General features: G+C 48.4%; 1 protein-coding gene across 2 annotated transcripts; it reads right to left on the reverse strand.

The window, feature by feature from the left end:
• Positions 1-1,355: 1,355 nt before the first annotated feature.
• Fezf2 (FEZ family zinc finger 2) lies at positions 1,356-5,548 on the reverse strand. Of its 2 annotated transcripts, none has more exons than XM_021182359.2 (6): positions 5,458-5,548; positions 4,859-5,114; positions 3,619-4,508; positions 3,188-3,322; positions 2,909-3,041; positions 1,356-2,016 (listed from the first exon to the last, which is right to left on the reverse strand). In XM_021182359.2, the coding sequence occupies exons 3-6, from the start codon at positions 4,453-4,455 to the stop codon at positions 1,754-1,756; spliced, it is 1,368 nt and encodes a 455-aa protein (XP_021038018.1). In that variant the 5' UTR covers positions 4,456-4,508; positions 4,859-5,114; positions 5,458-5,548; the 3' UTR covers positions 1,356-1,753. The 2 variants fall into 2 exon arrangements, with proteins under 2 accessions (XP_021038018.1, XP_029325020.1); XM_029469160.1 differs by having other exon boundaries at positions 1,371-2,016; positions 2,909-3,077.
• Positions 5,549-14,892: the final 9,344 nt, after the last annotated feature.

Raw genomic sequence — 14,892 nt, forward strand, 5'->3', positions numbered from 1 at the left:
TAGATGGTCTCTCTGCCTCTACTTTTTCTCTGCAGAGTGGGAATAATCACACACACACACACACACACACACACACACACACACACACACACACACACAGCTTGCAAATTGTTGCTAAAGCCACAGTAAAGGTGTTGAGTGCCTGCCTGGGAAAGAGAGCTCTAGAAATAAGAGAATCTCTCTCTCTCTCTCTCTCTCTCTCTCTCTCTCTCTCTCTCTGGTGGAAGTCAGTGGCACTCTCAGTAATGAGTGCCTACTGTATACAACGCGCTGGGCTAACCCTCACTAGTTACTGTCAAGAGTTACCTGGGATTGCCCTTTGCAGTAACCATCCTTCCCTCCAAATAGCCTCCACCCGTGGTGCAAATCCGGATGGGGTCAGCGCTCAGCAGTTCTCACCCCCTCAACTCGGAGGCTGCGTGGAAGAGCACTCCCGGCCCCGCGCCGCGTTTCCTCTGGTGTAGAAGAACAATGTTCCAGAAGACGTGGGCTGAATCGCCGCGCTGATATTAAAAGTGTGGAGGGGGTGGGGGTGGAGGGAGGAGGCCAGGCGCGACGCGCCAGTAATCCGAGCTCTTGATTATCTAGATTCGGATCAAACGGGGCGGCGGCAGCCGGCCCCCTCCTGGGAATGATTAGATGATTAATGTAATGCTGTTTGAAGGGTCTCTGTTTTCTCTCTTAATTTGGGTCATTACTTAGAAAGCAAGCGTGAGATCATTTCATCAGCGTGCACGGCGGCAGAGATAGCTATTGAGGAAGTGGGCTAACTGCGTGGTAATCACGACCTGGGAGGACACGTCGGCCAGCTCCGGGAGCTGGGCGCGCCCTCCCGCGGCAGGGTGCCGCTTACCGATCAGCCAGCCCAGACCTGAAGTGCAGGCAAAGGACATCAAGAGCTCGACAGCATGGCCTAGACTGGACAGCCCCTAGCTGTCGCTGTCAGAGGAGGCTAGGACCATGGTTGCGCTCCTTAAACTCCAGCCTTTTTCCTAAATTGCATGCTGTTACACTCGGGATACCCAAAGGCCATTCCACAGCATCCAGCCACTTTTGACCCTTAAAATTTTTTTCTCACCCAAATAAGAATCCCAAGCATCTGCTCAGTCACCAAATAAAACCTTGGGCTATTGATGGAGCCGGATGGAAGTGTTTCGGCCCATGCTCCTGGGTGCTTTAATATACCAGCATACCAGGAGTACGGTTTTAGCCTTAGCTTGGCCCCGGTGTCCCAAGAAAGTTACATTTGGGAAAGGAAAAGCTATAAATGCTTAGTTCCACCTCCTTCTTTGGATATGTTGAGCTGACCTCGTGGCGAGGGGATGGGGAAAAGAAGACGCGCACTAATGGTTCTATTTATTGAGTCATATATATGTAATATTCCGTGTTCGCTTGTACAGGAGAGATTACAAGGTTGAGTGAAGATGGCAGGGGCATCACGCTCTTCTGGGCGCTCACGGTGACAGGCTGGGATTAAAAGCCGGCTGCCTGAGGAGAAGCGGAGGCCTGGAATTAAATATGTTTCAGCGCACTGGATTTAAATACGTTTCCTGAATGTACAAAGGTGGGAGCCACGCGTTTGTGCCGGTCATCGAGGACACGTTTACATTTCCCCAAAAATATGCTGGTTTCGATAAATAGATTTTAGCCTCTCTGCTATAGTTTTTTTTTTCTTTTAATTTTAGAAATAAGTTTATACGTGAGATCTGCTTGGGTTGGTACAGGGCAGGAAGAATGGACAAGGCAGTAGCTCTCAGCTCTGAACTGTCCTGGCTAGGTCCTTTGCTGAGGGGGTGGCGGTGGGACCCACGCTGTCGTGAAGTTTGCGCACATGTTTCTTTAAGTCAAAGTTTCTGCAAAAACCTTTGCCGCAAGTGGCACACGTGAAAGGCTTCTTGTCGTTGTGGGTGTGCATGTGGAAGGTCAGATTGTAGACCTGATGGAAGGCCTTGTTACAGATAGTGCATTTGTACTGCTTCTCGCCGCTGTGGGTGAGCTTGTGGTTCTTGTAGTTCCCTACGGAAGAGCAAAAACAACAAAAACAAAAACAAAAAACGTAGGGGTTTGTAGTGGAATAAGACCTCCCCCAAACCCTACACCACCAGCCCTCAGTCCCTGCAGTAGCTCAGAAGGAGATGCTTGGCTAGGCAGGCTTGACCTCTCCACTAAGAAGTTGTCAAACTTCGTACGCGTCAAGGCCGGAGCGCTCCTGAAAGGACGGTGAACCAGGTCTTACCCAGCCGACACAGGCCCTGCTCTGCCCGTGCAGAGGCCCACAAAGCGTTCCTCCTGCCGAGCTCTGCGGGCTGGGAAACTTTTGTGCAGCCTAAGAAGGCAGCGGGTTCTTAGAGCTGATGCCTCGCTCCAAGAAATCCGCACAAATCTAGGCTCGGTAGCTCTGTTCTTAGAACCGACCCCCCCCCCCCAACACACACACACATCCCCATTGCTATCTGAAGATACAAAATTACATTTGAAATTGAGTAGAGTCCCAGGGTCTGGGAGCACTGGTGACCTGCCCCCAACCCCCAAACCTCTCAATCTTACATTGTTCCTATAGGAAGATACTGCTTAGATTAAAAAAAAAAAAAAAAAAAAAAAAAAAGGAAGTAGTGCTTACAAAGGGAAGCCATACTCTCTCTGTTTCCTTTTGCCCCTTTCCTTAATTCCCAGCTCCAAAATTCAGTGCTCTCGAGAGTCAAGCCTGAATCCAGCGAGGTCTACCAACCCAGCCAGGAAAGCGTCTAGCTCTGTCTGCACAACCCGATTCCAAAGAATTGCTGCGCCCTAGCCTGCGGCTTTTGTGCTGCCTCTACCACACTCACCTCATTCTCAGCACACTCCTCCTCCCCCGAGACCCTCTGAACCCTAAAGATGAGGCGAGGGAGTGCCTAGCTTAGTACCTTACCTTTTTGGTGAAAGCCTTTGCCACAAAACTCGCAGACGAAGGGCTTGTAGCCCGCGTGGATGCGGATGTGCGTGTTGAGCGTGGAGCTGCGATTGAAGGCTTTGCCGCACTGGTTACACTTATGTGGCTTTTCCTGCGAAGAGGGGCGTGCGTACAGTAAGGCCGAGACCTAGGCAAGGGACAGTAGAGCCCCCCACCAAGGTTAAGGAGAATCCAACACTACCGCTCAGACTAGGGTAGTGATGTTCGCCGACTGGGCCTGATCTAGGGGCCACATACCTGGGTATGGATAATTTTGTGTCTGCAGAGAGTGCTGGCCTGGCGGAAGCCTTTGCCACAGACTTTGCACACAAACGGTCTAGCTCCGGTGTGGACAGGCATGTGGCGGGTGAGGTTATAGTGAGCATTGAACACCTATGGAAGGATGAGAGTGGAACTTAGACAGAGTCTGCCAAGGGCCTACAATCAGGCCCGGAGGCTACAATTTACCTCCCTTAACCAACCATCCCATCTGAAGCCAGCAAGTCCTTTTGTCAACTGTGTGGCGATTTTACAGCCCCATTTTACAGAATAGGAAACTGAGGCTCAACTGAGCATTGAACAGAGCGCGCAGCTATTAGGACGCTCCTCTGCTTGAGAGAAAGGTGTACAAGGCTGCCCAAGAAAGTCAGGGGCTACTAGCTCCCTCCCCCCAGAACCGTAGGCCTCACCTTGCCGCACACTTCGCAGGTGAAGTTTTTGGGTTTGCTGTCAGTAGAGCCCCCCGGTAGTTTGCTGTGGCTCTTGACTCCCCCTCGTTCAGCTGTCAAGGCCGAGTTCTCCTTCAGCACCTGCTCCAGTGGCGCATGCAAGCGCTCCTTATGGGGATAGGAAGCTGGGTGGGGGAACTTGTCCGCAGCCAGGCTGGCCAGTTTGGCGTTCTCCAGCAGAAAAAGCTTGGGGTGAGCAGCCAGGGAAGTGGGGGCCTGTGCGTTGAGGAGGCCGGATGGGAAAAGGTGGCCTCCGAGGAGCTCCGAAGGTGGGTAAGCGGTGGAGTCCAGGTAGTTGAAGTAGTAGAGAGAGCCGCTGGCAGGCAGCCCCACAGCCTGGTTGATGACCTGCGGTTTGATGACCCTGCCGGCGGGCAGCGCAGAAGGCGCGAGGCCCAGTTCGGCCTTGCAGCACACGCCACAGTTGGTTTTGCACAAGCCGCTGGCGCCGCACACTGGGGCCCCCCCGCCGCTGCCTCCTCCTCCACCGCCGCCCGCCCGGAGGCTGCTTTTCCAGAACTCCGAGTAACTGAGCAGCGTCTTGGACGGCACCTCGTAGCCTAGAGGCTGGAGAGGGATCATACAGGGCAGCGGCGAGCAGAGGTTGAGCAGTTTCTTGCTCTGGCTGCTGTCTGCCTCTAATGCAGCAGGCCGGGGCTCGAAAGGCGCTCGGGGCTCGGACGTCTTGGCCATGATGCGCTCGATAGAGAAAGCTAGTGTTTTAGAAGTGGCCGGTGACGCTCCAGCGCGCGGGCAGGCCGGGGGCACCATGGTCTCCAGGGAAGCTGAGCTGGCCATGGCGCGCCAAGCTGAGCCAGGCTGGGCCAGGGCACAGCCTCTCTCCTCTAAGTCTGCATTCCGGAAAAGGCAGGGGGGAAACCGCAATTTAATAAGCACCTAGTCGGCCCCGGTCACCCATTTGCATTCAAATGAACAGAAGCAGAACAAAGTGCACCCAAGGGTACCAAATTACCGCCCATTAACCCGGCGCGCAAAGGAACCCACCAGCTCTTGCCCTGGGACTATGAAAGGGGGAAGAAGGGGGAGGCTGTACAAAGGAAAGGAGAAGGGGTAGAAGAAAGGAGTCTCAAATTAACACTCCCCAGCCCTTCCCTGGACCCAGGCCTTCGCCACGCGTGCTGGGAACAGGGCACTGAAAGAGCAAAGTTAAAGAGGGCCGGAAGATCCACCTCGCTTTTACCTCTTTCCCCCACCGCCAAGGAGATGCGTTCCGAGCCATGCAGCGTGTCTCTTCTGTCACATTTTGATGGCAAACATCTTCCCCTCCGCGTGAGATCACTGTCTTTTACATTCAGCTGACATCACATGAAGTCACTTGAAGTGGAATGACATGGGCGGCGGCGCGACTCCCGTTGAGGACCCTGCGTTCCCCCGCGCCTGCGGGCCGTCGCCACCGCCCCTCAAACTTTAAAGGAGGCAACTAGCGCCCGCGCTCCCTTCGGGAAAGTGCGAGCGGTTTGCGAATGGGGAAGGAGGGAAGAGAGGGAGGGGGGAGGGGGGAGAATCGTGATGGTTTTGCCGGTGGAAGGAGGTGGGGGCCGCCCAAACCCAAACCTAGGCAGAGTTCCTTGGGTGATTCACAACTTTGGGGGCCTACAGTTTTAGGGTACGCGGGGAAGGCGGGGTGTCCCGGACGCGCTACCTCAAAGGGCCCCTGGTGTCCGTCTAATCACCAAAGTATCCCTTAGCCCTGCGCAGCCGAACTGGGCACCGTGCTAATAAACTGCCATTTACCTACGGAGCCGGCGCCAGCCCCGAACACGCGCAAATGATAATTACCTCATTAGGATGTGGCGCATGGACGCGGGCGTCGCGTTTGGAGGGGGGAACTTGTTAATGGGGAAATATTAATTTATGCAAAAGCAACGAGCTCGCCTTGGCTGGCGTCGGAGGTCGAGAGAGAGCTCCCCGCCGCCTAAGGACGACCTCGAAGAGTCCGGAAGGGCAGGCGGCGTGCGGGGATCCTGGGGACCTGGGGAAGGGTGGGTGCGCTTACAGCTCTCTGGCCCACTTTTTCAGTAGGGCTGGGGGATTCTTGCCCTGAGAGGCCTAGGGCTCTTTGAGAAGCTAATCGATCCGAATTGCTGATTTGTGATCGGGTTTGAGAGGCAAAGCCAGGCTCCGCGCCTGGTTTAGGGCTGCGTGCGGGGAGGATTCGGAGGGCAGCTCTCCCGCTGTTGGGTACTTACTGTTTGTATAATTGAGAAGGTCCAATCTCCACCTGTTTAAGGAGCAGATTGAAACAGCAGAACCTCCCCTGGATCCTATTAAAACGTTTTTCCTCCTAAGGCCATTCAGTCGAACCAATTTTCCGAAGTGATTCATAGAGCTGAATTCTGCCAAGGCAGCTCTTTCACTTTTAGCCACTAAAGCACCGCGTGGAACCGGGTTTTGTGTTTTTCTAAAATAAAAAGGAGGATTATCAGAGGGGAGAAGGAGGGGGTCTGAAGGGGGGCGGGCAAAGACTTAGTGTGGCCAGAGGTACAAGCAGAGGGAAGAAAAGGCTCTTTTCTAGACAGGCCCCAAGTAAGTTCGGAGGAATTCAGCGTTTTTGTGCCTGGCGCACAAAAGCAGAGCGCTCGGCGCTGGGTTTGGAGGGGCTGAATTCATGTTTGCAGACCATTCCACCTGCGTATCACAACAAACTGCTCAAAGAAGCTCCAGCACTTTCAACAGGCCGGGTGCTCTTGGTGACAACAAAAGTGGTCGAGGCTGAGGGTTCTTATTGGTGGGGGGGGGGGGGGGGTGGCTAGCTAGAGAAGGAGAGAATTAGGTTTAGGGAAAAGAGGGGCTGTGCATGGGGTTTTTGAAAACTTTTGGCTGTTTTTGTTCGTGGGACAATTATATCTTGCCAGCCGGCTTTTGCAAGACCAAGAGCTTTGTAGCCGCAAAGGCAGTTTAAGAGGATTACGGTGGGTATAATATGAGCAAACAGGGTTGAGGGTTTGATAGTCAATTCCTTCTCCAGAGATATAGCATCAGCGGAGCCGGGGAAAGTGCCGGTGAAGGCGAACCCTCTTCTCCGTTTCCGGCCGACTTTGCAGCTGAGTGTCCAGCTGATCCCAGGCCCACTACTACCCATCCCAGGGAAAACTGTCCAACCAACGCCGGACGGACGGACGAGCAAAGCTCTAGTTTGGACTGCAGCCGAACAACATCCAATCCTCGGCAAAACTCTTTCCTTCTACCCACCTATCCAGCTGTGTCTCCTCTGATGGCCATTTCAGACCAGGTGTGGATGGAGCAGGTAGAGAAAAGAAAAGTATAGCTGGGGAACGAGTCGGGGTGGGGGACAACAGACAGAGATCTCCAAGGAGAAGTGACAGTGGAAATGGTCTATGATAGACTAATAATCTCATCCTGCCAAACTCTGAAACTGTCCTCAAATTCAGCAATTATGAGTCTGTCTCCTTAATATCCACCACCACACACACAAAGCTGAAACTTCCAGGTATCAAAGCTAGAGTCCTGCCCAACTGGAGAAGAATATTTTCACACCGCCCATTTAATTTAAGACATCCCCACGGGGATGTAAGTCCACACCCAATGTCCCCCATCTCTATGTAAATGACAAACTTATAGATGACCCTCCTCTCCCACCAAATCTGAAGCAAACCACTCACCCACTGTCTGAGATAATATCAGTTCACCTGCATCCTCAAAACCTGAATGTCTATCCCGACTTTCCTGTGGAATCCTGCTTGCCACCAGCCTTGCACCCCAGCCCTTTCCCCACATTAGGCAATTATGGCTCTCCAGGGCACCTGAAAGACATGCTGGTTTGAACACTCCATCAGGCTGATAGGCTTCCAAGGACTTTCTGAGAGCCTGCTTTACCGTCCCTTCTGCTTTCTCTTAATCTCTCTCTCTCTCTCTCTCTCTCTCTCTCTCTCTCTCTCTCAGCAGAACTACCTCCACAGAAAGAAAACATTTGGGTAAAAACAAGTTGCCCCTAATGTGCCTTTCTTTCCAAATGTTGGGTGAATACACTGGCTTTCATGAAAGTATTTAATTAGCTTCCACAAACTTCTTCCCTTGCCTGCAGATTATATTGAAGTGGAGGGTTGGAAACTATTTTACACCTTGCCACTCACATGTTAATTAATCTCTATCTAACCCTAATTGCAGTTTATTCAAGCGCCGCTCAACAGCTCACCCACACAATAAACACTGAACCTACTTTTATACATATTACTTCACGTTAACACATTGAGTAATTAGCTCCAGTACCAACTAATAGTGCAAACAAATATTTTCTGTAAACGAGATGATTTCAGGCAGAATAATAGAAGACTGGGGAAAAGTCATGCGTGGTGGAAGGTGTGCTGAGCTTCCCATTCCTTGCCCCCTCCTCCAAATTTATTTTCCCAGTACACACCGATTTTTAAAAGGCCGATTTCCTTTTAGGAAGGCTGAGACAACTATAGAAATTCAACTTTCAGAATTTTAGAGATTTGGTGGAGAGAGGTCTGTGAGATTAGGGGTGACCTTTTTAACCTACAGGTTTTCAGTGGAGGGAGAGTTCCCAAATAACTCCATAAGTGGTCTACTGGAGATATAAGCTGATCTCTCAAAGCATGTTGTTGTATGCCAGAAAAAAACAGTTTTGGGAAACTTCTTCCTTTAAAAACCTTTCTTCTAAAACAGCAGTTTCTCAGGAAGGGGTGACTTTCTGGGTTTACCATGCTTTTCAAATCCCAACAGGCCACAGGCTGCACTGCCAATCCAGGATGGACTGGTACTAAGAGAGTAAGTAAGAGACTGAGAGATGGGCAGCAGACACCTGCCCAAGAGGAGCCTACAAAGGAGGCATCACTCTCATGGTCTCAGGGACAGAATTCACGGTTGTGTGTGTGTGTGTGTGTGGGCAATCAGGAGACCCACTTCCATCAAGCACAGCCTTTTGATCAACAGGGTCTTGCCCAGTGGTAGGCCTCAGCTCCAGGTTGGTGCAAAAACAAGACTCTTGCTTCTTTGCCATCTGGTCTTGGCTTCAGCACTACTAAGCAAACCTAGTGAAGCCGGAAGTGCCTCTGGATCCCAACACTTCCTGTTTTTCACAACCCAGTCCCCTAGCCCAGTATCTCTCTTGCTCTGTGGGCCCTGTTCTAGCCTGGACCTCTGTAATCTCAGGCCATGTGATGCCACACCAGGGCCGAACTATGCAATGCGCACACCACTGACTTGGAGATGTGTGCCCAACTCCAAAGACAGAATGCAGTGCTCTAATTGAAATCGCAGGCTTAAGCACAGCTGGCGGCTGCCTATCGATTTTACAGGAGCTTCTTTTGTAGGAAGCATATTAAATATGAGTGGCCACATCGGGGCTTTGCTTGTCTCTCCGCCCCTTCCCTCTGGCCATTTTATGGTCACTAACTTGAACCACTGTAATAATGACTTCTGTGTAAGAAAAAAAAATCAGTTCCAGAAATCGCCCACACTTTAAGACAAATTACTTAGCAGATGCCTTCCCGGAATGCAGACAACCTCAGAGGAAAATCCCTTTCTTGTATAGAAGCTCACACGTTCGCACCGCTTCTGGCACCCGGAAAGAAAAGCAGGCATTTTGACTCCCAACTCCGAAAGAAAAGGTGCTGCAGTTCTAGCCTAGGTGACTGGTGTCAATTGGTTTTAATTTTTAAAATTATTGTTAATATTATTGTCTACAATGACTGCAAAACATAATAGATCATCATAAACTATCTTACTCAGGGCTGCACACGGGGGGGGGGTGTCTGAGTTTGGGGAAACGCTGAGCAAATTTGGTGCAGTCACTGTTCCCCTCCCAGATTTATTTAGGGGTGGTTGGGGGAGAGAACCCAAACCTTTAAAAAACTTTCAGCGTTTCTCTTCCTATTTCCTCACTCCTCTCCTTTCCCTTAATTCCCTTCCATTTAAAATATGATTTACGTAGGAACCACCTTTAGCCGCTGCTTAAAATTCATTAACTTTTGAAGAGAAATTGATCCGCTATCCTCCTTTTCACCCCAGGAAACATCCTACTGAAAACATTTGAACAGCCTTGCCCGAGCGCGAGGCTGTTCAAGACACAGGGGCCTCCGCTTTTGGTGAGCGTTATTTTCTGTATGGAGAGACAAAGAGCCTCAGATACCCTGGCCCAACAAGGCAGGGCGCGTATGCCTGGAGAGCTGTCGGGTTCCAGGTATCGCACAGTCCCAGGCCTAGACTACCAAGATAGATGGTCTGGTTGCGGTCTTTATCTGCTCACGACCTTTGGGTGCTGCAGTGCTGAGCTTGAATAGCACAAAGCCCGGCCCTCTGCACCAAGCAGATGTTTAGCAGCACTCCTAGCTTTCAAGGGCTGGCAAATTTCAATGTACCAACAGACAGTTTCACCTTTCGACCAGGAGTCTCCAGGCCTTCAGCCTGAGGCAGATAGTGGGGGTGGGGCGGTGATACAAACCTATGTGGATTTCCAGGATTCTTCTAACGACTGGGTGATCACAGCGGAGGACACTCTCTTTTCTTCAGAAATCTGGGCAGTGTAGACACTCCTAGGACAGAGGGAATCTCCCCAGAGTGCAGATCTGTAGTCTCTACCCTTGCAGGGCTGATGCACTCCCTTCTTTGCCCTAAATGCATATATAATCACAAACATATATATGCATATCGTATATATGCATATGCATGCATATCGTGTATATGCATGTGTGTGTATATTCTATCGACATTCTAGAAATGGCATTTGATTAGGAATCTAATCCAATACTTGGCACAGCATTTTGTAAGCGGACGTGCCACTTTTCCGGGTGCAGTAAAGGAGCGTTCCTTTACACCTGAGTTTTCTTAAGACTCAATTTTGGTATGCAATCCGAAAGAAGTTATTTATAAACAACAACTATAATGTATTTTAAATGCAATATATATGTGCACAAACACATGAAATAAAAAGGCGCTTTGGTGAGTGATGGGCCTAGTGTAGACAGAAGATGTGGATTTGCACCCTGGGAAGATGGCTTAGGATCCTCCCGGTTATTTAACTTGGCAGCTGGTTAAACTCCTTGGTGAAGCCTGCCCAAAAGTATTAGCGTTAAGAACTAAGAGCAGGAGTTAAGCAACTTAAGAGAGCAAAGGGTAAGAGGAAGGGACTTCAGAGTCCCCCAAAGTTCTGTGGTTCACAAGACAGTGGTGAACAGAACTGGATAGTGCATTTCAGAAGGCTCTGAACTGTTGTATTGTCAGCTAGCGGATACCTGGCTACATTGTGTGTGTGTGTGTGTGTGTGTGTGTGTGTGTGTGAGAGAGAGAGAGAGAGAGAGAGAGAGAGAGAGAGAGAGAGAGAGAGAGAGAGAGAGAGNGAGAGAGAGAGAGAGAGAGAGAGAGAGAGAGAGAGAGAGAGAGAGAGAGAGACTGACTTTAACAAGAACTCCCTGTGTGCACATTCAAAAAGAAAAGTTCCTTTTGGTCTTTACCTTAGCTAGAGGAAAGTCAGCCTTTCACTCTGCCGGGCATTTGTGGTCTGGCTTAAGCAGACAGAAATTGGAAATTCCAGAAATGATGAATAGAGCTGCTCCCAGACTGAACCCATTTCTTCCTCCATCAGTGTCCCTGCTACATAGAGTCTTTCCTTTTAGGGTGTGACTACTGGATAACAATGAGCAGATGGACTATTGTACTTACCCAGATGTAGTACTAAGTGAAGCACCTATGCCAGTCAATCCTCAGAGCATCCTAAGTCAAAACCTTTAATCCTTACCCACCATAAAGATACAAAGGTTGAGATTCCTGGAGGATATGCAACACACACCAATTCACAGAGCGGGTTAAGAGGTTCTTTGCAGAGCTTGGACTCATAAATATCATGCAAAACCAAAACAAAACAAGATAAAACCAACACAGCAAAACCAAAGCTAAGCAAATTGGTGCTGGTGGTGGGGTAGGTATTACCAGGGATAAACACTGGGGAAGTGTTCCTCAGGGTCTATTAAGGGTGGGTGTTTGTATTAAGTGTGGTCCATCAGTTGCATGCCTACTATGCACCCAACAGAAATGCTTATCTGAAGTCACTAGGAGGCATGTACTCCAAAGGTCCACAGCAGCATAATTGTTTGAAGCCCTAAATTGGCAACTGTGTGAGTAACCATTACCAGAGGAAGCAGGAGTTTAGTGGTGGCTCATTCACAACATGAAATTGTATACATCTTTGAGAATGACTGGCTACTGAAATATATAATAGCATGGATACCATGTTATACAAAAGAAGTTGGATCTAAACACTTAAAATATTTTGAAGGAAGCAAAATATGAAGGGAGTTCTCGAGCAAAGTGTTTGCAGGTTTATGCGTGTTTATCAAGTAGTGTATACCGCACTTTCTACTTCTCTCCATATATTTTATACTTAGATATATCTGTTAGATCCACATATCTATACATGCTCATCATATTCATGTGTCTGTTAATAAGCAAATAATCACCATGAATTTGTCTCATTGCTCGCAGCCCCCAATTTCCAAAAGAACACTGTTCCCTCCCTGCCTCTTAACTAATATTTCTTTAATTTCTTCCTCTGGATCAGTTAACTGAACCTTAGGTAAACTCATACAAATGAGTGATATTAAATTTCTACCATGGTTGTCTTTACAATTGGGTGTTTGACCCATTGTTAAGGGAACTTACTGGGTGCTCAAGTATGCTAAATCTGGGGGATCCACTTAAAGTGTGGATCAGTTTTGCTGATCCCTTGCTCCTTGCTTCAGCAAAAGATGGCAGCCATGGACTTGAGCTTCCCTCGCTCAGGGCTTCAGGTGTCAGCTCAGGCTAGGGAGTACCTCTGACTTTCCAAAGACTCCGGAAGGAAGTTTGCCTTCTGAGGTAGAGGAGCTAGGTGAGTGCAAAAGAACACTGCAGAGGGACTTTGTAGGAACCAACATTAAGAGAAAACCTTGACAAATCATTTACAGGCCCACTCACTGGGGTTTGGCCCTACACAAGGCCAGAGAAAAAACAGACAGAGTCTTGGCTTTCTGGCAAGTGACCTAGTTAGCAGAATGAGCAGTTTTGCTCTCAGAAAGGGTGGGGAAGTTTATTTTAGGAAGGAAAAAAAAAAAAGCTTTGGAAAACAGAAACCAAACAAAGTACTCGATTAACAACTCACTCCTGTAGAGATTTCTGGTGGATTCTGTCAGGTGTATGAGCTGCAAGTCTGATGTCATTTCAAAATTGGTATCAGTGCTCAGCACCTATGGCACCCAGGTGGGGACAAGGAGGACGCAGGTATCCTAGTTTCTTCTCCAGAGAAAACCAAAGGCAATAGAATTCATTTATTAGGGAGCCACGCACACTTGTTGGGGAACATTCCACGCTAGAAACACAGGAGTGTCACAGGAACGATGCTCACTCACCAAGAGGACATGATCTTCTCCCTTCATAATGGTCTGTGTCATCCAAACAGCTAGCGTTTGTGCCTCTGTAAACCCAATGGGACGCTAAGTCTTGAGGAATGAATGGTAGGTGTGACTAGACTGATACAAGACTCTTAAAAGGTGAAGTTGGCCACGACAGGGCAACTAAAAATTCCCTATCTGTGAAGAAAAATCATCTAAGAAATGTTTCCATTGGAAGTTACAGTCTTAGATCTGACATAATCAAAAGCATTTTTTTTTCAGGCATCTTTTCTATGGAGAGGTAGATTCACCTTTCCTCAGCCCACTGCCTGGCTCTTTTGCTAGAGAAGAAACCACGTTTTGGTTGGACTTGTGATTCCTTGGACTAAATGAGAATTTGCACAGAAACCACCATAATAAATGCTTGTGGTTTTGTTTGTTATTTATTTATGTATAATTAATTAATTTACATCCCAAATGTTGCCCCCAGTCCTGGTCCCACCTCAGAGATGCCCCTACCCCATCTCCCCTTCCCTTCGCCTCTGAAAGATTACCCCTCCCCTCATCAAGTCTCTATAGGATTACAGCACATTCTCTTCCACTAAGGCTAGACAAGGCAGTCCTCTGTTATGCATGTGTGGGGGCAGGGCGGAAGGGGAGGCCTTTGCTCTTTGGTTGGTGGCTTAGTCTCTGGGAGCTCCCAGGGGGTCCGGGTTAGTTGACTTGGTCAGTCTTTTTCTTTTTTCTTTTCTTTCTTTCTTTCTTTCTTTCTTTCTTTCTTTCTTTCTTTCTTTCTTTCTTTCTTTCTTTCTTTGTTTTGTTTTGTTTTTTTCGATACAGGGTTTCTCTGTGTAGCCCTAGCTGTCCTGGAACTCATAGGCTGTCCTCGAACTCAGAAATCTGCCTGCCTCTGGCTCCCGAGTGCTGGGATTAAAGGCATCCGCTGTCTGTCTTCTTCTGTCCTTCCCATATCTCTTCCATAGGGATTCCCGCCTCAGTCCAATGCTTGGCTATAAGTATCTGCATCTATCTCAGTCCGCTTCTGGGTAAAACCTCTCAGGAGAGCCATGCTAGGCTCCTGTCTGCAATGTTTGTGTTTTTGTGATCAAGATGATTTGTTTCTCTGATTAAAAATTAATTGGTGATGTTTTTGGGAAAGAAGAGAGAAGAGAATTGAAACTGCATGCACTCTGACTACTCCAAAGTCTCTGACAGTTCTTCGGTGTCTGTTCTTTCTATGCCGTTAAAAGATTGGCATCAGATGATATGTGCTTTTTCGTTTGACACAGCATGAACATTTTTCTATGTTTTAAATATGCTAATAAGACATTTTTAATGTCTCTAGAAGTTTACTATATGTCTTCTACATGAGTTAAATAGTCCTTTGCTTTTGGATATTTAGGTTATTTATAGTTTTTTTTTTTCTGCAATAGTTCCATCAGGAACATTCTCACACACAAGTTCTATGCATATCTAATTCCTGTAGGATAAATTCCCAGAAGTAGAATTACTATGGTGAGCGATATCTATATTTTAAAAGCTTCAGATACCAACTGACAAGATGCCCTTCATTTAAGGGGGTACATATTTATCCCTGTTCCAACCATCAGGACATGGCAATCCTTTCTTGCTGAACCTTTATAAGCACTCAGCATAACCATCTAAAACACCCTAACAATTTGATAGAAACCAAGTAGCATCTCATCTCATTGCTATTTCTTCCCGTGAGTTCTTGCCCAGGGAAGGCTTGGTTGCCAAACCATGAAGATCTTGGAATGATGGTGCAGACCAGGGTGTCAGAATAGAAGAAAACATATGGGAAAGGGTGTCCCAGAGAAAGCACAGTTCAGAAAAAAGAGGAGACCACAGA

This window comes from Mus caroli, chromosome 14 (assembly GCF_900094665.2).
Source record: "Mus caroli chromosome 14, CAROLI_EIJ_v1.1, whole genome shotgun sequence".
Taxonomy (NCBI): Eukaryota; Metazoa; Chordata; class Mammalia; order Rodentia; family Muridae; genus Mus; species Mus caroli.